The sequence below is a fragment of the Staurois parvus genome, unplaced genomic scaffold (genome assembly GCF_062004578.1).
Source record: "Staurois parvus isolate SC_StPar_1 unplaced genomic scaffold, SC_StPar_1.0 ptg000132l, whole genome shotgun sequence".
NCBI lineage: Eukaryota > Metazoa > Chordata > Amphibia > Anura > Ranidae > Staurois > Staurois parvus.
Window position 1 is genome coordinate 6,555,623 of NW_028317928.1, and position 25,256 is coordinate 6,580,878.

Below are 25,256 nucleotides of genomic sequence, written 5' to 3' on the forward strand. Positions count from 1 at the left end.
CCATACACCCAGTACATCCTACATATCCCATACACCTCTTACATCCCACATATCCCGTACATCCTGTACATCCCACATATCCCGTACATCCCACATATCCCATAAACCCCACATATCCCGTACACCCCATACACCCCTTACATCCCACATATTGACTACATCCCGCATATCCTGTACACCCCATACATCCCGCATAACCCATAATCCCGCATATCCTGTACACCCCATAAACCTTGCATATCCCATACATCCCGCATATCCCGCACAACCCATACAATCCTCATATCCCGTACACATCATACATCCCAGCCCGCACACCCCATATACCCCACATTTACTGTAAACCCTGTACATCCCATACATCTGTACATCCCGCATATCCTATACATCCCGCATATCCCGTACACCTCATACATCCCGCATATCCTGTACACCCTGCATATCCTGTACATCCCGTACACCCCATATATCCCGTACACCACATACATCCCGCATATCCCATACACCACATACATCCTGCATATCCTGTACATCCCGCATATCCCGTACACCACATACATCCCGCATATCCTGTACATCCCACATATCCCATACATCCCATACATCCCACATATCTCATACATCTCATACATCCTGTACATCCCACACACTCCATACATCCCGCATATCATGTACACCCCATACCTCCCTCATATCCCGTACATCCTGTACACCCCACATATCCTGTACACCCCGTACACCCTGTACACACCTTACAGCCCACATATCCCGTACATTCCACATATCTGGTACATATTATACACCCTATACATTGCACATATCCCGTACATCCCACATATCCTGTGCATCCTATACACCCTGTACATCCCCATACATCCCACACACCCTGTACACCCTGCATATCCTGTACATCCCATACACCCCATACATCCCGCATATCCCGTACACCACATACATCCCACATATCCCATACACCACATACATCCCGCATATCCTGTACATCCCACATATTCTGTACACCACATACATCCCGCATATCCCGTACATCCCGCATATCCCATACATCCTGTACACCCCATACATCCCACATATCTCATACATCCCACATATCCTGTACATCCCACACACTCCATACATCCCGCATATCACATACACCCTATACCTCCCGCATATCCCGTACATCCTGTACACCCCACATATCCTGTACACCCCGTACAGCCCACATATCCCGTACATTCCACATATCCGGTACATCCTATACACCCTATACATCCCACATATCCCGTACATCCCACATATCCTGTACATCCTATACACCCTGTACATCCCCGTACATCCCTCATATCCCGTACATTCCACATATCCCGTACATCCTATACACCCTGTACATCCCACATATCCCGTACACTCTGCATATCCTGTACATCCCGTACACCCCATATATCCCGCATATCCCGTACACCACATACATCCCACATATCCCGTACACCACATACATCCCGCATATCCTGTACATCCCACATATCCCGTACACCACATACATCCCGCATATCCTGTACATCCCGCATATCCCATACATCCCGTACACCCCATACATCCCACATACTCCATACATCTGGCATATCCCATATACCCCATACATCCCACATATCCCGTACACCCCATACATCCCGCATATGCCGTACATCCCATACACCCCACATATCCAATACACCCCATACATACCGCATATCCTGTACACCTCATACATCCCACATATCCCGTACGCCCCATACATCTCGCATATCCCGTACATAACATACACCCCGCATATCCAATACACCCCATACATACTGCATATCCTGTACACCCCATACATTCCACATATTCCGTACATTCTGCATATCCCGTACACCCCGCATATCCCATACACCCCATACATCCCACATATTCCATACATCCCGCAAATCCCATACATCCCCTATATCCCGTACACCCCACATATCCTGTACACCCCGCATATCCCGTACACCCCATACATCCCGCATATCCCGAATATGCCATACATCCCACATATCCCGTACACCCCATATATCCCCCATATCCCGTACACCCCATACGTCCTGTACATCTCATACGTCCCATACACCCCGCTTATCCAGTACACCCCGTACATCCCGCATATCCCGAATATGCCATACATCCCACATATCCCGTACACCCCATATATCCCCCATATCCCGTACACCCCATACGTCCTGTACATCTCATACGTCCCATACACCCCGCTTATCCAGTACACCCCGTACATCCGATACACCCCGCATATCCCGTACACCCCATACATCCTGTACACCCCATATACACTGTACATCCCATACACACCGTGCATTCTGTACACCCCATACACACCGTGCATTCTGTACAGCAAGCAGATGTTCTGATCTGTAGGAGACCTGCATGGCATCAGCCATCTTCTGATCTCTGATGCAATGCTGTCCAGGCTCCTTGGACAAAAATAATAACCACATATTTCACCTGCATTTATTATTTTTGTCCAAAAAGGTGAACCTATCATACTGGAAGCACTGTGACAACATAAAACATGGAAACATTTATGAACAAAAACCTGCACACATTCAGTTCTCTATAACACTATAGTAGGCAGTGAGAGGTTCTATCAATCCTGGGCTACTCAGAGAGAAAAAGAAATGCTCTACGACAAAATGGCCGATTCTCCTCCTGCGCTGAGGACACTTCATTCTCTCTTCATTCGGTATACGGTTGCCCTCTAGTGGTGGCTTTATAAAAAGTCTTTCCGTCACTATCTGGCCTTAGGAACATTCTCCAGTCACATCGCTGGCCGTCGCTATGGCAACCAGGAAACAGCTGGGTGGCCGTGGAACGCACAAAACGGAAGTAGGAAGAGTGTTCCCGGAAGTGTTGATATAGCAGCAGCTGGTTTCGGTATATTGTGGGCTGATTAGGGTCCACATTGCTGTGTGAGGAGTAGAAGACTGGCAGACAAGGGAGAGACTTCTGTAATTATTACTTTATTATATTTTGTTAGACTTGTTTATTTGTCTTCATTAGTTTGTTATGTTGTTACATTTTGTACCTTTGTTGTCACATAATAATATAGTTTTTACACAGCAGCCCTGGGCTGTGACAGCACTGGTACATGGCAATGTGATTAAATGTCCCTCCATGGCCATCAATTCCTCCTTCATGGATCCCGATCAGTATCATGCTGCAGGCACACAGCTCGGCCAATTTGCTGGTTGTGGGTGGGGGAGGCGTGCCGATGGGGTTGTGCAATGGTGGTCAACTTACCTGACATAGTGGGCCTCTAGTGTGGCCCTGAAGTCACCAAAGGGCCACATGTAATATTCCGTGAATGTAACATAACAGACAATTGACAGTGACTGTGGATGTGCAACAAGAGAGGGTCAGGGAATGGAGTCATAGAACAGGAGAGGGTCAGAGACTGAGGGCGTGGACCAGGAGAGGGTCGGAGACTGAGGGCGTGGACCAGGAGAGGGTCGGAGACTGAGGGCGTGGACCAGGAGAGGGTCGGAGACTGAGGGCGTGGACCAGGAGAGGGTCGGAGACTGAGGGCGTGGACCAGGAGAGGGTCGGAGACTGAGGGCGTGTACCAGGAGAGGGTCGGAGTCTGAGGGCGTGTACGACGAGAGGGTCGGAGACCGAGGGCGTGGACCAGGAGAGGGTCGGAGTCCGAGGGCGTGGACCAGGAGTGGGTCGGAGTCCGAGGGCGTGGACCAGGAGAGGGTCGGAGACCGAGGGCGTGGACCAGGAGAGGGTCGGAGACCGAGGGCGTGGACCAGGAGAGGGTCGGAGACCGAGGGCGTGGACCAGGAGAGGGTCGGAGACCGAGGGCGTGGACCAGGAGAGGGACGGAGTCCGAGGGCGTGGACCAGGAGTGGGTCGGAGTCCGAGGGCGTGGACCAGGAGTGGGTCGGAGTCCGAGGGCGTGGACCAGGAGAGGGTCGGAGACCGAGGGCGTGGACCAGGAGAGGGTCGGAGACCGAGGGCGTGGACCAGGAGAGGGTCGGAGACCGAGGGCGTGGACCAGGAGAGGGTCGGAGACCGAGGGCGTGGACCAGGAGAGGGTCGGAGACCGAGGGCGTGGACCAGGAGAGGGTCGGAGACCGAGGGCGTGTACGACGAGTGGGTCGGAGTCCGAGGGCGTGGACCAGGAGAGGGTCGGAGACCGAGGGCGTGGACCAGGAGAGGGTCGGAGACCGAGGGCGTGGACCAGGAGAGGGTCGGAGACCGAGGGCGTGGACCAGGAGAGGGTCGGAGACCGAGGGCGTGGACCAGGAGAGGGTCGGAGACCGAGGGCGTGGACCAGGAGAGGGTCGGAGACCGAGGGCGTGGACCAGCAGAGGGTCGGAGACCGAGGGCGTGGACCAGGAGAGGGTCGGAGACCGAGGGCGTGGACCAGCAGAGGGTCGGAGACCGAGGGCGTGGACCAGCAGAGGGTCGGAGTCCGAGGGCGTGGACCAGGAGAGGGTCGGAGTCCGGGGGCGTGGACCAGGAGAGGGTCGGAGACCGAGGGCGTGGACCAGGAGAGGGTCGGAGTCCGAGGGCGTGGACCAGGAGAGGGTCGGAGTCCGAGGGCGTGGACCAGGAGTGGGTCGGAGTCCGAGGGCGTGGACCAGGAGAGGGTCGGAGACCGAGGGCGTGGACCAGGAGAGGGTCGGAGACCGAGGGCGTGGACCAGGAGAGGGTCGGAGACCGAGGGCGTGGACCAGGAGAGGGTCGGAGACCGAGGGCGTGGACCAGGAGAGGGTCGGAGACCGAGGGCGTGGACCAGGAGAGGGTCGGAGACCGAGGGCGTGGACCAGGAGAGGGTCGGAGACCGAGGGCGTGGACCAGGAGAGGGTCGGAGACCGAGGGCGTGGACCAGGAGAGGGTCGGAGACCGAGGGCGTGGACCAGGAGAGGGTCGGAGACCGAGGGCGTGGACCAGGAGAGGGTCGGAGACCGAGGGCGTGGACCAGGAGAGGGTCGGAGACCGAGGGCGTGGACCAGCAGAGGGTCGGAGACCGAGGGCGTGGACCAGGAGAGGGTCGGAGACCGAGGGCGTGGACCAGCAGAGGGTCGGAGACCGAGGGCGTGGACCAGCAGAGGGTCGGAGTCCGAGGGCGTGGACCAGGAGAGGGTCGGAGTCCGGGGGCGTGGACCAGGAGAGGGTCGGAGTCCGGGGGCGTGGACCAGGAGAGGGTCGGAGACCGAGGGCGTGGACCAGGAGAGGGTCGGAGTCCGAGGGCGTGGACCAGGAGTGGGTCGGAGTCCGAGGGCGTGGACCAGGAGAGGGTCGGAGACCGAGGGCGTGGACCAGGAGAGGGTCGGAGACCGAGGGCGTGGACCAGGAGAGGGTCGGAGACCGAGGGCGTGGACCAGGAGAGGGTCGGAGACCGAGGGCGTGGACCAGGAGAGGGTCGGAGACCGAGGGCGTGGACCAGGAGAGGGTCGGAGACCGAGGGCGTGGGCCAGGAGAGGGTCGAAGTCCGAGGGCGTGGGCCAGGAGAGGGTCGGAGACCGAGGGCGTGGGCCAGGAGAGGGTCGGAGACCGAGGGCGTGGGCCAGGAGAGGGTCGGAGACCGAGGGCGTGGGCCAGGAGAGGGTCGGAGACCGAGGGCGTGGGCCAGGAGAGGGTCGGAGACCGAGGGCGTGGGCCAGGAGAGGGTCGGAGACCGAGGGCGTGGGCCAGGAGTGGGTCGGAGACCGAGGGCGTGGGCCAGGAGAGGGTCGGAGACTGAGGGCGTGATTTGCTGCGGCTTCTAATGCACATTGTGAGAAGCTCACAGTCTGCAGTGAAATCAGGGGAAGTCATTTCAGTCCAGGAGAGGAGCCGGTACAACTGTGCAAGGGGAGGTCAGAGGTCAGATTTAAAATGAATCATGTAATGTACAACTTGTAATGTTATAGAGGTTAGCATTATGCATGCTCATTGGATGTTGGACTTTCATTGTTCTTTTCCAGCACATTCATCACTTATCACATTTTGTTCTATATGTTGTGATGATTTGTTTACCGGTTCATGTTTACCTTTGTAGTGATATCCAGATCATTGTCTTCTAGAAGAAACTGAGGCTACTCCTGGTCTCAGCACTGGGGATGGAGAAGGAGCCAAGTCATGTTACTGAGAAAATACTACAGCTCACCCTGGAGATCATCTACCTGCTGACCGGAGAGGTGAGGCGGATTCTGGGAGGTCACATGACATCACTCTTAACTCTATTAATAAACACAGACCTGACCGGAGAGGTGAGGATTCTGGGATGTCACATGACATCACCCTTATCTTTATTAATAAAACACAGACCTGACTGAAGAGTTGAGGAGGATTCTGGGAGGTCACATGACATCACTTTTATTTCTATTAGTAAAACACAGAGGTGACCGGAGAAGTGAGGAGGATTCTGGGAGGTCACATGACATCCGTCTTATCTCTATTAATAAAACACAGATCTGACCGGAGAGGTGAGGAGGGTTCTGGGAGGTCACATGACATCCGTCTTAGCTCTATTAATAAAACACAGACCTGACCGGAGAGGTAAGGAGGATTCTGGGAGGTCACATGACTTATCTCTTAATAGAACAGCTGATTGCGCTACCAGAGATGATGAGTCAGTTAGTAGGATTTCTATGTTCAATCATTTGTCTTTGTGTAGGATTATGGACCAATAAAGAAGTCTTGTGACTATATGGCACTTAGCAGCCCTCTCTGTGTGCCTGGAGAACAGATCAGCAGCCAGAGTCCCATCACTGAGCCTTCATCTCCCTCTTTGACACCTGAGAAAAGCAATGACAAAATTCTACAAGTCACCCAGAAGATCGTTGAGCTGCTGACAGGAGAGGTGAGCGATGCCAGGAATTCTAGGACATGATCCAGTAACAGACAAGGGATGTGTCTGGATGGTGACTGTATCATTGTGTGTGTCAGGTTCCTATAAGGTGTCAGGAGGTCACTGTCTATTTCTCCATGGAGGAGTGGGAGTATATAGAAGAACACAAGGATCTCTACAAGGACTTCATGATGGAGAACCAGCCGCCCCTCACATCACAGGGTAAGAGGAGACTTTTATTTCTTGTACTGAGGATCCACCTAGATACACACATCCTCTGATATAAAGACATAGAAACAATGGATTCAGTCAGTGTGTGTGTGTTTCCTACAGATGGATCCAGTAATGGGAACCCACCAGAGAGATGTCCCCGTCCTCTGAATTCCCAGGACTCCACACAGGAACATCAGGAGATCCCTCAGGAGGATCAGGTAGGATAATCTGAGTTCAGTCATGTGCCTGGAGCTGGATAATAATTGTATTGCTTTGTTGGTTATGTAGAATGAAAACCTGACTGAATACAGGATTGAAGACCGAGAAGAGAGGTATATGAGTGATGGGGAACAGAGTGAGGAGGAAATTCTTTCAGATACAAGGAAGTGTTCATCTCCTCTTGACCACCAGGAGAGCCGCGAGGTTCCCTGGAACTCTCAGGTAGGTCAAACTGCATGTTAAGAAAGAATCCTGATTTTAACCACTTTAAGTCCTGGACCATCGTAGTCCCATCTTCATGATGGTTTCTAGAAGAGTTGCAGATGTTTATATATTTTAACCACTTCAAGTCCGGACACTGTCCCCCCTTTCTGTCCAGGCCAATTTTCAGCTTTCAGTGCTGTCACACTTTGAATAACAATTGTGCGGTCATGCAACACTGTACCCATATGAATTTTTTAGCATTTTTTTGAGACAGATAAAGCTTTATTTTGGTGGTATTTATTCACCACTGGGATTTAAATATTTTTTGCTATATAAATGAAAAAGCTCAAAACATTTGAAAAAAAAGTGTTTTTCTTATAACATTTTGCAAATAAATAATCTTTCTTCATAAATTTTGGCCAAAAATGTATTCCGTTATCTTTTTAGTAAAAAAAAAATAACCCAAATTAGTTTATAACCAAAAATAATTTTTCAACTTTTTTTTTTTTTTACAATATTTGTTTTTGTTTTTTAACATACTGTCACCCTAGCAGTACAGTGTCACCATAGTGTCACTGTACTACTTGTGGGGGGTGATTAAAGATTTTTTTTTTTTTTTTACACTGATTGCTTTTACACCCATAAAGGCTGTAAAAGCAATAATTTCTCCTTCACATCAGTCCTTCTCTGTACTGTAAATACTGTGAGAGCTGTGATTGGTCACAGCTTACCACATGGTACAAGGCTGTTATGAATAGCCTTGTACCATGCGACCTCTGTGATCATTCACAGATTTCACACGTAGTAAGCAATGATGTCAGAAGTGACATGTTGCTTACTACTATTCATGTGATCACTGATTGGCCAATCAGTGAGCACATGATCGGGACCTCACTCAGAGGTCCCGTACAGCAATCAGTGTTCCACAGTGAGCACCAATCGCGGTGCTGCGCGCTCCCAGGCATAGGCTGTTTTTTTATTTATTTCAGGTACTTCTATAGCGCCATCAATTTACACAGTGCTTTACATATATATTGTACATTCACATCAGTCCCTAACCCTCAAGGGGCGTACAATCTAAGGTCCCCAACTCACATTCATACATACACGTACTAGGGACAATTTAGACAGGAGCCAGTACACCTACCAGTATGTCTCTGGAGTGTGCGAGGAAACCAGAGTACCCGGAGGAAACCCACGCAGGCACAGGGAGAAAACTCCAGGCAGGTGGTGTCGTGGTTGGGATTTGAACCAATCACCCTAGTACTGCCAGGCGGAAGTGCTAACCATTTAGCCACTGTGCTGCCCCATGTTTATCGGCATGGGCCAGATGGGAAGAGGTTAAAGCATTTTATGTTAGAGCAGTGAAGGGTGTCAACCTTTGTCGGGTTATATTGCAAAGGATTTAGTGGCAATGCCCAGCTTGAAAATGTGGGCACCGTTTATGGACGGCAACTCGCTCCTGCACTGCTCCCGTACGGCCGTTTTATGTACAAGGGCCGGAAGGGAAGTGGTTAATCAGGGCAGAGAGGGCAGTCAGTTAGAGTAAGGAAAGCTAAAAAAAAGGGGATTGCGGTGGACAAGACCTATGACTTGATTGGTGATCCATCGCTTGGCAGGAAGGTGAATGGCTGAATGAATCATAGATTTGGGAGAATTCAAGCTGGCTGGACAGGAAGAACAGAGAGAAGGTCATGTAATATCTGTTTGTAGGGTAACCAATCTCCTTTGGCACACGTGGGCCTATATTTAAATGTTTCAAAAAGTGAAGGTGTGATGTTATCTGTGCTGTTCCCCTCATATTTGTTATTTAACTGTGCATTGTATCACCAATTCTTATTTCACCATGTTTGTTTCTATGTCTTGATCTGTTGCTGCCATCTGCTGGCCAGAATTTGCATGCTGCATGCCCCTGTTATAGCTAGTAAGTTTTTTCTCTGCTGGGCGTGGTTTTAGGCAAGCCTTGGTTCTGGTCACTTCCTGCAGCCATTTTTATGTGCTTTATAGCTGTGTGACAGGACATTCAATACCCTGGGCTTGTGAAGGCATCAGTTTTTGACCAGCAGTTAGCTTCAGGAAAATATCACAGGACAGCATCAATACCTCTACTACCTTACAGTATTGTATCACTGTTTGTCGCTGTATTTGGATCAAATAAACCCACGCTGATTTCATTCCCGTGTATACGTTTGGATCCATCTAACCTGAGCATCTGTCGGTCCGGTCTGCTCCACTGCTTGGATACGAAGGTAGGAAGTTACACAGCTATTGTCAGTTATACCTTCATTCGCCTTCATGTGGGGACAGAACAGTCAAAAACTGCCTTAAAGTCCATACCCTGCTACAGATTCCCTCAGAGTCCAGTACCACACTCAGGAATCTATCTAGCAACAGGCCCACTTGCTGCAAATCTGCCCGGCTACAGTGCATGTTCCATACGCAGTATCTATACTCTCGCCTGGAAGTCCTCCACAACTCGCCAAGCCATTCCTAAAGTCCTATATTAACTTTTGCTCGCATAACAGAAGTACTGTTTATGCACGTTCCTTACACTGCCGTGGCCGCCGCAAAACCCCGCAATTCATTCTAAATATCTTAGAAATTTTGTCAAGGTGCCCTATCTGAGCTGTACGGCGATTTTCAGCGTCCAATTCAAAAGTTCATTTTCTTAAAGAGACAGCGCACCTTAAGTCAAAATGGCCGAAAAGGACTTTGCACAGTTCCCCAGTGATGAACTAAAGCAAATGCAACCTGATGCTGATCATTATGAAGGGCAGAGAACAGAATCCACACTTCCAGCAGAACAAGTCGTACGACCAAGATGCTCTCTCAAACCGACAGTAAAGGTCATTGAAAATTATCACACCACGAAAGATGAGCTATGTGATAACCTGGAGGAGCAATGGGAACGAGTTTCCTCCCTCATGTCCGGACTTAAATCCTCCTCAGGTGATGCCACAAGCTTACAAGTTGCCATCGGGCGGCTGGACACAGCTCAAGAAAGATACAAGAGACTGTCCACAAGGTATATAATCTTTCTAAAAGACTCTAATATCGATGAAGCCCTATCAGAACTCAGCAAGGCAGAATCAATAGACAGACAAAGAGACGTCATGGTCCTGGATGTTAAAGGTAAACCGGAACTCCGTATCTCGCATTTGCAAGAAACTAGATCACACAGATCAAATTCATCCAAACATTCCTCTCGGTCATACAGATCATCGTGCTCAAGAAGCTCAGCCTTGAGCGACAGATTACTAGAGGCCCGCATAAACGCAGAGCAATCCAAAGCGAGACGCTCCTTCACAGAAAAAGAAGCTCTTGCAGAGGCAGAAGCAGAGGCCAAGAGGGCAGAGGCTCGAATAAAGATTTTTGAATCAGAGATGCAGGAGGAAATTGCATTAGCTAAAGTAAGACTACTTGAGCAAGCATTGAGCCAAGGTCTTGATCCAGTCTGCTCACTACCACAGGAGATAGGTGATCCAGTTGATCGCACCAGTGACTATGTACTGAATCAAGTATCTGCGCCACCCCCAGTTTGCAGTACCGTCCAAGCCGACAACACTGAAACCTCCAAGTCAGCTCTACCTGCGGTACCAGTGCTACCCACAGCACCCGAGCAACCTAATAACCGTTACCTGGATGTGCCCTCTCAAGGACGGTTGTTACAGAAAGATCGCTATCAGGCGTTTTCTGGCCTACCTCCACAGCTCAAGCAGCAGTCATCACAATATACAGAGGCTAAATGAAAGCTTAACCCTGCAGCTACATCATTCTACCCGGAAGCATCTCACCCTTTCACGCCAGGCAGCCCATACGCCCCAGGGGCATCACAAGTCGTCATGGCAACAAGCAGTGAGAAATCAGATATGTCTGAGTTTGCCAGGTTTATGGTGAGCAGAGAGCTAATCAACACCAGTCTCTCAAAATTTGATGACCGTGCAGAGAGCTACAGAGCTTGGAAGGCAACCTTCAAGGCCGCCATTGCTAACCTCAACCTAACCGCAGAGCAGGAGTTTGACCTCTTGATCAAATGGCTGGGCCCAGGCTCCACAAATCGTGTCCAGAGCCTCAGAACTGTCTACGTGGGACAAGCAGAAGCAGGTCTCGCTGCTGCCTGGCAGAGACTCGAACGTACCTTCGGCAGTGCAGAAGCAATAGAGAAGGCCCTATTCAAGAGACTGCAGAACGTTCCAAGGATCAATCTCAAGGATGTCCAGAAGCTTCAGGATTTAAGTGATCTGCTCATGGAACTGGAGCTTGCAGGGGTGACCCTCCTCTGTCCGAGCTGTGCTACCTGGATACGGCTCATGGAGTGAACCCAATTGTCGTGAAGCTACCATACAGTCTGCAAGAAAAGTGGGCGGCATCAGTCTCAAGGTACAAAAGAGAGCATGACGTCACCTTTCCCCCATTTATTCACTTCTGTAGGTTTATCGATGAACAGTCCCAGATGAGGAATGACCCCAGCCTCGACTTCCTGGAGTTCAACACTACAGCTTCAGCAACATCATCAAGGTATGAAAGCATCACGCATAAACACAGAGACTTCAAGAGCAGCGTGAGTGTTAGAAAGACTAACCTACCATCTCCTGCAGTACCCACAGGTAAACAGTACACTACCTCATCAGGAGATAAGACCTTCAATCGTGAATGTCCCATTCATAAAAAACCACACTCTCTGAACAAATGTAGAGGGTTTAGATCCAAAACCATACAGGAGCGCAAGAAAATCCTCACTGAGCTCGGGGTATGTTTCAGATGCTGCGCTTCATTGGAGCACATGGATAAGGACTGTAAATCTGTCATCAAGTGTGAGGAGTGTCATAGTGAAAGACATGCCTCAGCTATGCACCCAATCCCACTCTCCAGAGATTCACCCACTGCCATCACCACCAGTCCTGCTCCAAGTCATGGTGGGGAGCCCCAAAATTACGCTAATGCAGCGACTGCTGTTTCCTGCTCATGCTTGGATGTATGTGAGGAGGGCCAGTGTGAGAAATGTTGTGCCCGAATATGCCTAATCAAGGTCTACCCAGAGGGACTACCAGAAAAGGCAGTAAAAATGTATGCCATCATTGACGACCAAAGCAACTGGTCCCTAGCAGGTCCTAAATTCTTTGAAGCCTTTGGAATAAAGGGACCATCCGAACCCTATACCTTAAACACCTGCTCGGGCCGCATAGAGACTAGCGGCAGAAGGGCTCAAGGATTCATCGCTTCTCCTGTTAGTGGGGATACGGAAATACCCTTACCGACGCTGATCGAATGTGATCAAATACCCAACCATAGGGATGAGATTCCTACCCCAGAAGCTGCATTTCACCAACCTCACCTAAGGCACCTAGCCAACGTTATCCCACCTATGGACATCAACGCCGAGATTCTACTCCTGCTCGGCAGAGACAATCTAAGGGTACACAAGGTGCGTCAACAGTGTAATGGTCCTGACTATGCGCCATACGCCCAGAGACTGGACTTGGGATGGGTAATCATAGGAAATGTATGCTTAAATCAACCAAAAATTGACTCCTTCAAAACGTACGTGCGTGCAGATGGACGCACAACTTGCATTAAGCCGTGTCCTCATCACTATGAGGTGAAAGAGAAGTCTCCAGGCCTCGTATAACTACCTGACGTCATTACTCCCCTCTTTGCTGACAACTTGGGGAGATCAGTCTTTCATACAACCAAGGACAACGATAAAGTAGCCTTGTCAGTAGAGGACAGAGAATTTGTCGAGATAATGGACAGTGAGTTCTTTAAAGACGAAACCAATCACTGGGTTTCTCCATTACCCTTCCGAGCTACCAGGGTAAGACTCCCGAACAACCGGGAACAAGCTCTGTCTAGATTTAACTCTCTTCAGCGTACCATGAACAGCAAACCTGAAATGAGAGAACACATCGTCGCCTTTATGGATAAAATATTCCGTAACAACCATGCAGAACCAGCTCCATCCTTAAGGAAGAACGACAAGTGCTGGTACTTGCCTTCATTCGGAGTATATCATCCACGAAAACCTAATCAAATTAGGGTTGTCTTTGATTCAAGCGCCAAACATCAAGGTGTATCTCTTAACGATATTCTTCTCACAGGTCCTAATCTGACTAATAACCTAGTCGGAGTGCTGATGAGATTCAGGAAAGAGCTTGTCGCCATCACTGCTGACATTGAACATATGTTCCATTGTTTTGTAGTCCGAGAAGACCACCGGAATTTCCTCAGGTTCCTGTGGTACAAGGACAATGACACCAACGCAGAGATGATGGAGTATCGTATGAGGGTACATGTGTTTGGAAACAGCCCTTCACCAGCCGTAGCGACTTACGGGCTTCGGAGAACTGCAATAGAGGGGGAATCTGAGTACAGTACACATGCCAAAGACTTTGTGGAAAAAGACTTCTACGTGGACGACGGGCTCAAAACGCTACCAACTGAAGAAGCGGCTATCGATCTGCTCAAAAGAACTCAAAGTATGTTGTACCAAGCTAAACTTAGACTACACAAAATTGCTTCAAACAGCCTAACCGTAATGAGAGCCTTCGAGCGAGGTGATCATGCACCTGGATTCAAAGACATTAACCTGGGACTGGACAGTCCATCTGTGCAGAGGAGCTTGGGCCTCAGATGGGATCTCTCGGCTGACTCCTTTGGTTTTCAAATAAGTTGTGCAGACAAGCCATTCACAAAACGTGGTGTCCTATCAATGGTAAACAGCCTATTTGATCCGCTGGGACTTGTAGCGCCCATCGCCATACAAGGTAAATCCCTACTGAGACAACTTTCTGAAACTATCAAGGATTGGGATACCCCACTTCCCTCTGATAAAGAGCAAAAATGGGAAGCTTGGAAGCAATCTTTGTGTGCTTTGGATGAGATCCACATCCCAAGATGCTATATTAAAACCTCACTTACTTCTAGCATAAAGAAGGAACTCCACGTGTTCTCGGACGCCTCCACAGAGGCCATAGCAGCGGTCGCCTATCTGAAGGTCACAGAACCCAACAAGCAAAATCACGTTGGATTCGTCTTTGGTAAGGCTAAGTTAGCCCCCAAGCCTGATCATACTATTCCCAGACTTGAACTCTGTGGGACTGTGTTAGCAGTGGAGATTGCGGACTTCATACAAGAAGAACTAGGTGTCAACATAGATGAAGTTCAGTATTACACGGACAGTAAGGTCGTTTTAGGTTACATCTACAATCAGACGAGACGATTTTATGTGTATGTCAGTAACCGCATAGAGAGAATCAGGAGGTCCTCCAAACCTGAACAATGGTACTATGTACCATCCGAACTTCATCCAGCAGATCATGCCACTAGACCTATGTCTGTAGGTTCCTTTACTAACTCTACTTGGCTTACAGGTCCGGAGTTTCTGCTAAGACAGACGGACGAATGTGTACAGGAAGTTTTCAGCATCCAGGATCCGGATAATGATCCAGAAATCCGCGCTGAAGTTAGTGTATTGGTCACTGGAACAAAGCAAACCTCCAGCCTCGGTAGCCAGCGCTTTGAACATTTCTCCAGTTGGATGAGACTCGTCAGGACTATCGCAAGGTTAGTGCACATTGCGAAATGTTATCACAATACTCACGAAGATAAGGATTGTCACGGTTGGCACGTCTGCCATAAACCCTTCTCTGCGGAGAACATCTCTCATAGTGAGTCCCTCATAATACGTCACGTCCAACAAGGGGAATTCAATGTAGAATGGAAGTGCTTGTACAACAAACAGCAGATTCCAATAAAAAGCCCTCTTGCCAACTTAAATCCAGTTATTGACAGTTTTGGCTTGCTCAGAGTTGGTGGTCGTTTGAATCAAGCCCACCTAAGAGTTGCAGAACAAAATCCTCTCATCATTCCCAGCAAACACCATATCACCGTCTTGCTGATCCGACACTACCACAAAAAGACTGAACACCAGGGCAGGCAAATCACTGAGGGCAAGTTACGGTCTGCTGGCCTTTGGATTATAGGTATGAAAAGACGTGTGGCCCAAGTATTGCATGACTGTGTTCACTGTCGCAAAGCTAGAGGAAAACAACTACACCAACAAATGGCTGATTTGCCTGCGGACAGACTATGTACAGAGCCGCCTTTCACCTACGTTGGCCTAGACGTCTTCGGGCCATGGATGGTGTCCGCACGCAGGACCCGTGGCGGTCACGCAAACAGTAAGCGTTGGGCTGTACTATTTACTTGCATGAGTGTGCGAGCCGTTCACTTAGAGGTCATAGAATCCATGGACACATCCAGCCTTATTAATGCCTTAAGACGGTTCTTCGCAATCAGAGGGCCAGTGAAACAGTTGAGGTCTGACCGTGGAAGCAACTTCATTGGAGCCTGTAGAGAACTGAACATAGACACCAAATCCATTCAAGATCACTTGGCGGAAAAGGGTTGCACCTGGATTTTCAATCCTCCTCATAGTTCCCACATGGGGGGCTCCTGGGAGAGAATGATCGGGATCTCACGCAACATCTTGAATTCTATGTTGATGGATGTAAACTCTTCAAGACTCACACGTGAGACTCTAGTCACCCTTCTCGCTGAAGTTTCAGCTATCATCAATTCTAGACCCCTCGTGCCAGTATCTATGGATCCTGAAACACCAGCCGTACTGACTCCAGCTATCCTACTTACCCAAAAAACTGAGATTACGCTAATGCCTAGTGGAGAATTTACTCATGCGAATATCTACCAAAAACACTGGAAACGTGTACAATACCTAGCTGATTACTTCTGGAACAGGTGGCGAAAGGAGTATCTCAATATTCTTCAAGGAAGAAGAAAGTGGCAACACCACAAACCAAACCTAAAAGAAGGCGACCTCGTGTTAATGAAGGAGCAACATACCGTACGGATTGACTGGCCTATGGGACTAATTACAAAGGTTCTTCCTAGCAAGGATGGCAAGGTCCGTAAAGTGGAGTTGAAGATCTTCAGAAAGGGTGAGCTTAAAATGTTCGCAAGGCCAATTAACGAACTCATTTTGATACTACCCATCGAGAACATTCCTGCTGGGTGAACTCTACTGAACTTGAACTTTGTGGATCTTCCCTATTCCAACTCGGAATCTACTATATTGTTATGTTTATTGCATTCTAACATGTTCTTTGTTACAGGTTGTTTTATAATTTATGGACATTCGTCATAGTGAAATCCCTTATGGAATTTCAGACGGGGAGTGTGCTGTTCCCCTCATATTTGTTATTTAACTGTGCATTGTATCACCAATTCTTATTTCACCATGTTTGTTTCTATGTCTTGATCTGTTGCTGCCATCTGCTGGCCAGAATTTGCATGCTGCATGCCCCTGTTATAGCTAGTAAGTTTTTTTCTCTGCTGGGCGTGGTTTTAGGCAAGCCTTGGTTCTGGTCACTTCCTGCAGCCATTTTTATGTGCTTTATAGCTGTGTGACAGGACATTCAATACCCTGGGCTTGTGAAGGCATCAGTTTTTGACCAGCAGTTAGCTTCAGGAAAATATCACAGGACAGCATCAATACCTCTACTACCTTACAGTATTGTATCACTGTTTGTCGCTGTATTTGGATCAAATAAACCCACGCTGATTTCATTCCCGTGTATACGTTTGGATCCATCTAACCTGAGCATCTGTCGGTCCGGTCTGCTCCACTGCTTGGATACGAAGGTAGGAAGTTACACAGCTATTGTCAGTTATACCTTCATTCGCCTTCATGTGGGGACAGAACATTATCCAAGGGCCATCCTATGTTCGTTTTTGGCTGATTGTAAAGAGTAAACTACAAAATTATGTTTTAACCTCTTGGAGGCTTTGGTGGTAGAGGAAGTTGTACTTTGTGAACCCTGCCAGGATCCCTATCCACAAACCCCACCCTCCATGCGGTATTTATTTTTATCAATATACCATTCTGTGGAATTCAAAAGTGGTGGGATCATAGCTAGAGGCTATAGTACGGAGGTGAAGATTGGTATAGCCAGCATTTGTCTTCCTGATTGGCCATGTCCAAGCCTTATTGCTGAAATAATATATATCGTAATATATTTTACTCATTCAGTAAAGTTTATTATTCGGGAAGACAAGTGCCGGCTACACCAATCTTCATCATTCAGTTGCATCAGTGCTGGGAAGACATCCATGGGGATTATTTCTGGGCGTAGCACCTACTTGTTCATAGTAGAGAGGTAATTTACTCCCAATGAATACATAATAATGTGTTTCAAAGGGTATTTTAATGTTCCTTGTTTGTTCCAGTGTGAAACGCTGAAAGTGGAAAATACAGAGGATGGAGGACAGCCGTATGTGATGGGTGATGATCCATGGAAGGAGGAAGAGATCCCTCCAGAGATCAGCACAGGTGAGGAATTTTATTTATTTCAGGTAGATCTCTTTTCTGTCAGTGGGAATGTGCCAGTTTTTATCACCCTGCAAAGCAGGGAATAAAAATCAGCACATCCCCTAGTAAAACAGTACACAGCCATACCATTCCATAACACACAGGTAACCCTTTGATCGCCCCAGATGTTAACCCTTCCTACCGAGTGTCATTAGTACAGTGTCAGTGCTTTTTTTTACATTTATTTATTTAAGGTACTTATATAGCGCCGTCAATTTACGCAGCGCTTTACATATATATTGTACATTCACATCACTCCCTAACCCTCAAGGGGTGTACAATCTAAGGTCCCTAACTCACATTCATACATACACATACTAGGACCAATCTAGAAAGGATCCAATTAACCTCCCAGAATGTCTTTGGAAAGTAGGAGGAAACCGGAGTACCCGGAGGGAACCCACGCAGGCACAGGGAGAGCATGTAAACTCCAGGCAGGTGGTGCCGTGGTTGAGATTTGAACCAGCGACCGTAGTACTGCCAGGCGGAAGTGCTGTCCATTTAGCCACTGTGCTGTAATAACTCTAAGGACTCATGTACACTGCAGCTGATAAACTCGACGTTTAGGAGCTTTTCTGCGGTTTTTTTCAGCAGCCCCTGAACTCTCCCTAATGTTTTCCCTTGTGTCAATGTAAACATCATCATTTACAGGCAGTGGAGTTTACAGTAATTTTTTTAATGCACCAAATTTGCGTTCAGGAGTAGATTTTACCGGAGTTTCAAACGCGTGTAAACGCGGTTAACCGCGTTTAGAAGCGTTTGCGTTTAGAAGCGTTTTTTAACTGTTCCATGTCCAGATGCTGTCCCGAGCCTTTTTTCATCATCAGAAATGCATGCAAAGTGTTTTCGATGTATTCAAATGGACCCGGTACACCAGCACAGTCAGTTCCAGGTTTCACGTGAAGGAAAAAATGGTAGAACGTGCCCCATTATGCTCATGACAGGATCCAAAGTGAATACAGCCAGAAAAGACAGGTCATCTCAACACATTGATCTCTCTGCTTCTGGTCTCTCTATTCCTCTCAAAATGTCTGAAATAGCTAATTTTTTACTTTTTCAGTGCATTCTGGGCATTTGGGAAGGTCTCCTGATGTTCTTTTAAAAACGCTTTTAAACGCAGTATGCAAACGCGGCTAAACTGACCTTTTTTAAACTATGTTTTCCAGCAGTCAGTTTCCATTGTTCAGAAGAGTTTGCCAAACGCCCCGTGTACATGAGCCCTAAATCCAGAGACGAGAAGAGTCCCAGATCCTCTTTGTCCAGTCACTGCAATAATCTCTTCTTCTCCCCCCTCCTCTGTCAGTAGACATTAATGGGGGTACAGTATGTGCCCAGTGGGGGGGTCAGGAGCCATCAGCCTCTATTAGACTCCGGCTATGAGCCATGTAAGGAGGAGGAAATCCCTCCAGAGATCAGCACAGGTGAGGAATAAACACTAAATCCAGAGAAAAGTCCCAGATCCTCCTTGTTCAGTCACTACAACAATCTCTTCTTCTCCCCCCTCCTCTGTAATAGGGGGACAGTATGTGCCCAGTGGGGGGAGTCAGGTTCCATCAGCCTCTGTTAGACTCCGGCTCTCCTCCTTACATCAGTGCCATTGTCATTTTCTACTTGCACCATACTTTTTAAAGCAGGCCTGAACTGTAAGGTCATGGTGAATGAAAACGTTCTCATCAGCACCCCCACAATGCTATTTTGCGCATAGCTTGGTCAGTTCATCTGACCTTGATCCAGGGTTCTGAGGGACCTGATTTTTAAAGCTGTTTGATAAGTTTTAGGCCTACTTTAAATTCAAATGAAAGACTATTTTTGGGGGGCAGCTCCTCCTACTTAACACAAGATTAGAGAAATTCTTTAGTTCCTTGGAAATTCCTAAACACCACTTTTAGCATTCTAATTCTTTATCCGTTTGTTTCATCTAGGTGGACATCCCAACAAGAGGACCATGGATGAGGACCCTCTCATTTCCCCAGATTGTGAAATAGAAGTGGAAATCACATTTGACTCCCCAGGAGAGGACCTCATTACCCCAAATCTCCATCCGGGGATTCGGAGGGCAAATCTGTCATCCAGTCCCTCTACATATGTTTTCCCTGAACTCGCCCATCCCGTCACACATCAGACAACTCATAGAGGGGATGAAGCATTCACGTGTAATGAGTGTGGGAGATCTTTTGAAAAAAGAGCGAGGCTCGTTGTGCACCAGAGGTCCCACACGGGGGAGAAGCCATATTTGTGCTCTGACTGCGGGAAATGTTTTGCCCAAACATCACACCTTTTCAGACATGTAAAGGTTCACTCGGAGAGAAAGCCATTTTTGTGTTCCGAGTGCGGAAGGTCTTTCAAGGAAAAAGCCCATCTTTTACGACACCAGAAGATCCACACAGGGGAAAAGCCATACATCTGCCCCGTGTGCGGGAAACACTTTCGTGAAAAGGCAAATCTTTTACAGCATGACATAAGCCACACGGGCAATTATCCACATAGTTGTCCTCAGTGCGGGAAACGTTTTCTAAGCAAGTCACGTCTTGATATCCACCAGATGAGCCACTCAGGAGAAAAACCATACTCTTGCCCCGAGTGTGGAAAATGTTTCCTGCACAAGTCTGTTTTTGTCAGGCATCAAAAAATTCACTCAGGGGTGAAGCCTTATGTCTGCTCTATGTGCGGGAAATGCTTTCAGTATCAATCGCATCTCACCAGACATGAAAAGAACCACAAAGGGAGGAATTCATATTCCTGTTCGGATTGTGGGAAGTATTTCTCAAGGAAACCAGCTCTTATCTCCCATCAACTTACACATGTAACATCCCATTATGACTCTGGGGTTGTTCCTTCTCTTATAGGTGGAGTGCCATAGTTTCTGGTGCGTATATATGCAACTTGGAGTTCTGGGCATTTATCACCCACCTCCTGGTGTTGCCTCACTTCTTTTCATTCACCTGGGGTTCTGGGTATTCCCATCAAAATCCAGCAGGGAGCATGGAACCTGATGGGATGATCTCCTGATCATGCGACTGACTGTCACAGTTATCATGTGATCAGGAAACCCAGGTAGATACACCAGCATAAAGGACTGAATGGCCTTGCAGTCCTGGAGGTATGCAAGGCAAAGCAACTACCCAATTTCAATCTGCCCTCCCCAGCAGCACATGCTTAGCTTTTTCTCTGTTCCTCCTCCTCTCTTCAATTGCCAGAGTAACAAACACACCTGTTATTGAAGGGTATGGAGGTGCATGTGACAGTGTTGGGCCAATCACAAAGCACGGATGTTGTCAAATGAGGATCGTCTCATAGCTCTGTATGAGCTTTGACTTGAGTGACTCAGGACAGCTTCTCCTGCTCTCAGAAGGCCTACAGAGCTTTGGAGGTTTAAAAGGAAAGGTCCAGTAAAAAGTATTATTTAAAGCTTGGTTTTCTGTGGATGGTTTTGGTTTCTCCAGTTGATCTGTGTTTTTGTCTTCTCCCCTAAGGCTGATAAAGTTGTCGTTACAGCTAGACCTCTTAATTATGTTAGGAAGAATCCATCAGGCTAGATACAAAGCTTGAACTATCCATCTTTGTGACAATGTCTTATTGAGGGGAAGCTTGTATCTTAATTGGAATTCTTTTTCCCCCCCAAAGAAATCGTCCAATACCTTATCTACAGGAGACTGCTTTAAAAGCCATTTGTGAAGTTGGGTTCTGTGACCAGGACCCCGCTGCCTGAGGACCATTCATGGTGACTTCCTGCAACCTGAAGGCTTTAGTAGTGTATGATGCTGGTTGGTTGACTATTAACAACATGGCAGCTGTAGGCTATGTCTTAAGTTAGCATGCAAGGTTTACTTTGGGGCCCACAACATCAACCAGTGGTGTAGGCCATGTCCTTGCTTGGCAGAAGGGTCCTTGATAACTGGCCAATGTCCTTCACTAAGCACCAATGGGGGTGAGAAGCTTTCTTCATGGTACAAGTACCATTTATAACCAGCCGTTCCTTACCTGAGTAAAATATAACTGCAGAATCTTTTTTTAAGATATATATAAGGGTTTTTTTTCAGAAAATATACACTGAAAACTCACAAACCCCAAAACAGGAATACAACAAGAGACCTCGCAGGGTTTCACAGGACAGCTGGAGAATCGTTATTGTTGATAGTGTAAATTGGCTTGAGTTGGTATCTGCACTGTGCACTATGGAGTCGTTGACTGCAGTTGGTGGACCGTGGAGTGAAGTTTTTGGCTGACACTGCTGTTCATAATGGACCATTCCAGCCAAAAGGCACATTTTAGCTGTAGGTGGATCCTGGGGAGCCAAGCCAACCCAACTCCAACAGTAAGATCTGGCCATAGTGCCCGATTCTGTTCCTGTCCACCTGGGATTATGGGCGTTCCCACCACCTTCTGTGTGTTTCAGCTGTCACTGGTACATTCTATATGTTAGGATCTAAATCCAGCAGGTCTGGTGGGAGCCTCTGATTTCCAGCTTTTAGCCTTTGGAGATCAGCACAGGTATGGTGGGAGCTTCTCTCCACTATGTCCACCCTTTCTTCCACTTGCTCAATGTGTGTTTTGAAGTTTGGAGATACTTTTTGGGGTCTGTGCTGAGCGAGTGCACTCGTGGCCAGTGCTTAGCGACGCTCTGTAGTTGCCGGAGCTCCTGGATTAGGCAGCCATACTGTCCTGTGGCTAGGCTCCGCCCTCTATGGTGGGAGCTTCTCATAAGAACAGCCAGGTGCTGTCCCAGGAAATCAGCACAGGGATGGTGGGAGCTCCTCAAGATGGGCAAAGCAGGTATACAGGCCCGGGAACTCGGCACACGGGATAGTGAGAGCTCCTCATATTGGGGACAGCAGGTGTACAGGCAAGGGAAGCCATTGCAGAGATCTGACCAATATAATCAATGAGGCATAGGAGGAACTGACAGGGCCCTTGCATGTTGGGCTGACCCTGTTATTTAAATGAGGTATAGAGCTGTGTGGAGATCCACACTGCTCATTATAATTTTTAATTGACCAGAAACTGTAGAATGCTTTTTTGTTTATTATAGAAATTAGCTGAACAAAGCCTTAAATGTGTAGAATTCTGCAGTTTTGGCCCTGCTTATTTTCTTGTAGATATTCGAAGACTGTTGTCTCTATTTTTTTTTGGAAGTTATTTTTTTAATTTATGAAGATCAGAAATAAAGTAGAAAAAAATAGAATGAATGGGGTAATAAAGCACTTTGTAATTAAAATAAAGATTGATTTATAATATTTCAGAATACATTACAAAAATTGTATCTATCCATTTTATTTTTTGTGATGGAATAATTAATTCCAAGTGTATGATAAGCTGCACATTACAATGTGCCTAAATTAAAGCCCATCTCCAGGCATAGTTAAATTCCTGCTCTTGTCCTGTCACCATTTTTTTTTTTTTGACTTTTTTTTTTTTGCCTAAATGTGGCACCATATGACACATTGTGGCGTCACTTCTGGGAGTGGAGATTGGTTATCCAGCATTGAAGCCCAGGCCCACCCCAGTTTTGTTGCTGTTCCTTGTTGCGATGTCATTAAGTCACCGGAGTATTCAGGAGCCTGTGAGGACCCCACTGCTGGACAGTTAATGGGAAATGTTCACTTCACCCAGCCAACAACATGGGCACCCAGAGATGCAATCCATGAAAAAGGAGTCTCGGACCATGAGGCACATAAGTAAAAGGAGCTTTTCATTGTTTTTTTATTTATTTAATTTTTAATTTTTTTTTTAGACAAACCTAGCTATGGCCTAGAGAGGGTGGGTGTTAAAGGGTTGCATGGGGAGGGAGAAACAGGCGTTGCATTTATGAAATTTTGCTACAGCTGGAAATGGTTGGTGGTTTTTCTCTCAAGTCTCCCATATCTGAGGAAAAAGGGTAAAACAGATGAAACCGTTAACTCCAACATGAGGAGTGATTGGAATATGAAGGAGGAAAGGTTGAGATCCAGGAAAAGAGCTGGAGGGCAGAAGTTGATCAGTAGTTCTGAAATATCTTCAAGCTACTAGCATTTGAGAAACTCCACTTTTAACCACTTGCAACACTGTACCCAAATGAAATGCATATAATTTTTTTTCACACAAATAGATATTTCTTTTGCTGGTATTTTTTCATCACTGGATTTTTTATTTTTTTGTGCTATAAATGAAAAAAGAATGAAAATTAAAAATATAATATATATTTTTTTTTTCTTTTTGCTATAAAACCTATCGAATAAAAAAAAATTTAATTTCTTCATAAATTTAAACCAAATGGCATTCTGCTATGTCTTTGATAAAATAAATAAATAAAACCCCAATAAGTGTACATTAATTGGAGTGCATACAAACAATAGTGTAGATACTGGATTTTTTTTTTTTTTATATACTAGTAATTGTAACGGAACTGGACCCTGACTGCTCTAGGGTATTTCTGTTAGACTCCCACTTCCCTGTCCGAACACAAACCACGGACACCACTCTTGAACAAAACCAGGAAATAGACTGCTTTATTTTAACACAGACACAAGATATAAACATGCAAGGGAACAATTCCCCCCCCTCCCTGCATAAGGACACAGGGCGAGGCAAATCAAATCTAGCAACAAGAGACACATCAGCAGAAAGTCCCATCAGGGGGAAGGGCTGCCGGAAACACCCCCCACCAAGCCAATACACAAACACATACATCCCATTACAGTTTGCTCCCAAGCAAGACACACAATGGGACACAACCACATGGCTTTAAACAATGACCAACCCTCACCCCACCTAATACATGTCTACACAATATCAGGACATCTCACCCTGCACCCCTAAAAAGCACAGGGGGACTTACACATAAGAGGGATATGGGGAGCTGAGACAGGGGTTTCCCCACCTCTCCAAAGTGAGCTGTGTTTCATGGGCCCCCCACCCAAAGTCACTCCCGTCACAGTAATGGTGGCGACTTATAGAGGGACTGATACTACAGCGGGCATTCTGACACTACTTGATGGTGGGTGGGAACTAACTGCCACTGACATCTCCAGTAACACTAATACAGTGATTTGGGGCAGCACAGTGGCTAAACGGTTAGCACTTCCGCCTGGCAGTACTAGGGTCTTTGGTTCAAATCCCAACCATGGCACCACCTGCCTGGAGTTTGCATATCTCCCTGTGAATGTGTGGGTTTCCTCTGGGTATTCCGGTTTCCTCCCACACTCCAAAGACACGCTGGTAGGTTAATTGGATCCTGTCTAAATTGTCCCTAGTATGTGTATGTATGAATGTGAGTTAGGGACCATAGATTGTATGCCCCTTGAGAGTTAGGGACTGGTGTGAATGTACAATATATATGTAAAGTGCTGCGTAAATTGATGGCACTATATAAGTACCTGAAATAAATACATTTTTAAAAAAGCA

General features: G+C 47.3%; 1 protein-coding gene across 2 annotated transcripts; it reads left to right on the top strand.

Annotated features, from left to right (window-relative positions):
* The first annotated feature begins 2,902 nt into the window (after nucleotides 1-2,902).
* LOC149466242 (uncharacterized) lies at nucleotides 2,903-25,256 on the top strand. Of its 2 annotated transcripts, none has more exons than XM_089672940.1 (8): nucleotides 2,903-3,020; nucleotides 6,062-6,200; nucleotides 6,680-6,865; nucleotides 6,952-7,075; nucleotides 7,187-7,284; nucleotides 7,355-7,507; nucleotides 17,735-17,837; nucleotides 19,799-25,256. In XM_089672940.1, exons 2-8 carry the CDS (start codon nucleotides 6,123-6,125, stop codon nucleotides 20,734-20,736), a joined length of 1,680 nt encoding a protein of 559 aa, XP_089529066.1. In that variant the 5' UTR covers nucleotides 2,903-3,020; nucleotides 6,062-6,122; the 3' UTR covers nucleotides 20,737-25,256. The 2 variants fall into 2 exon arrangements, with proteins under 2 accessions (XP_089529066.1, XP_089529067.1); XM_089672941.1 differs by having other exon boundaries at nucleotides 2,916-3,020; nucleotides 6,087-6,200.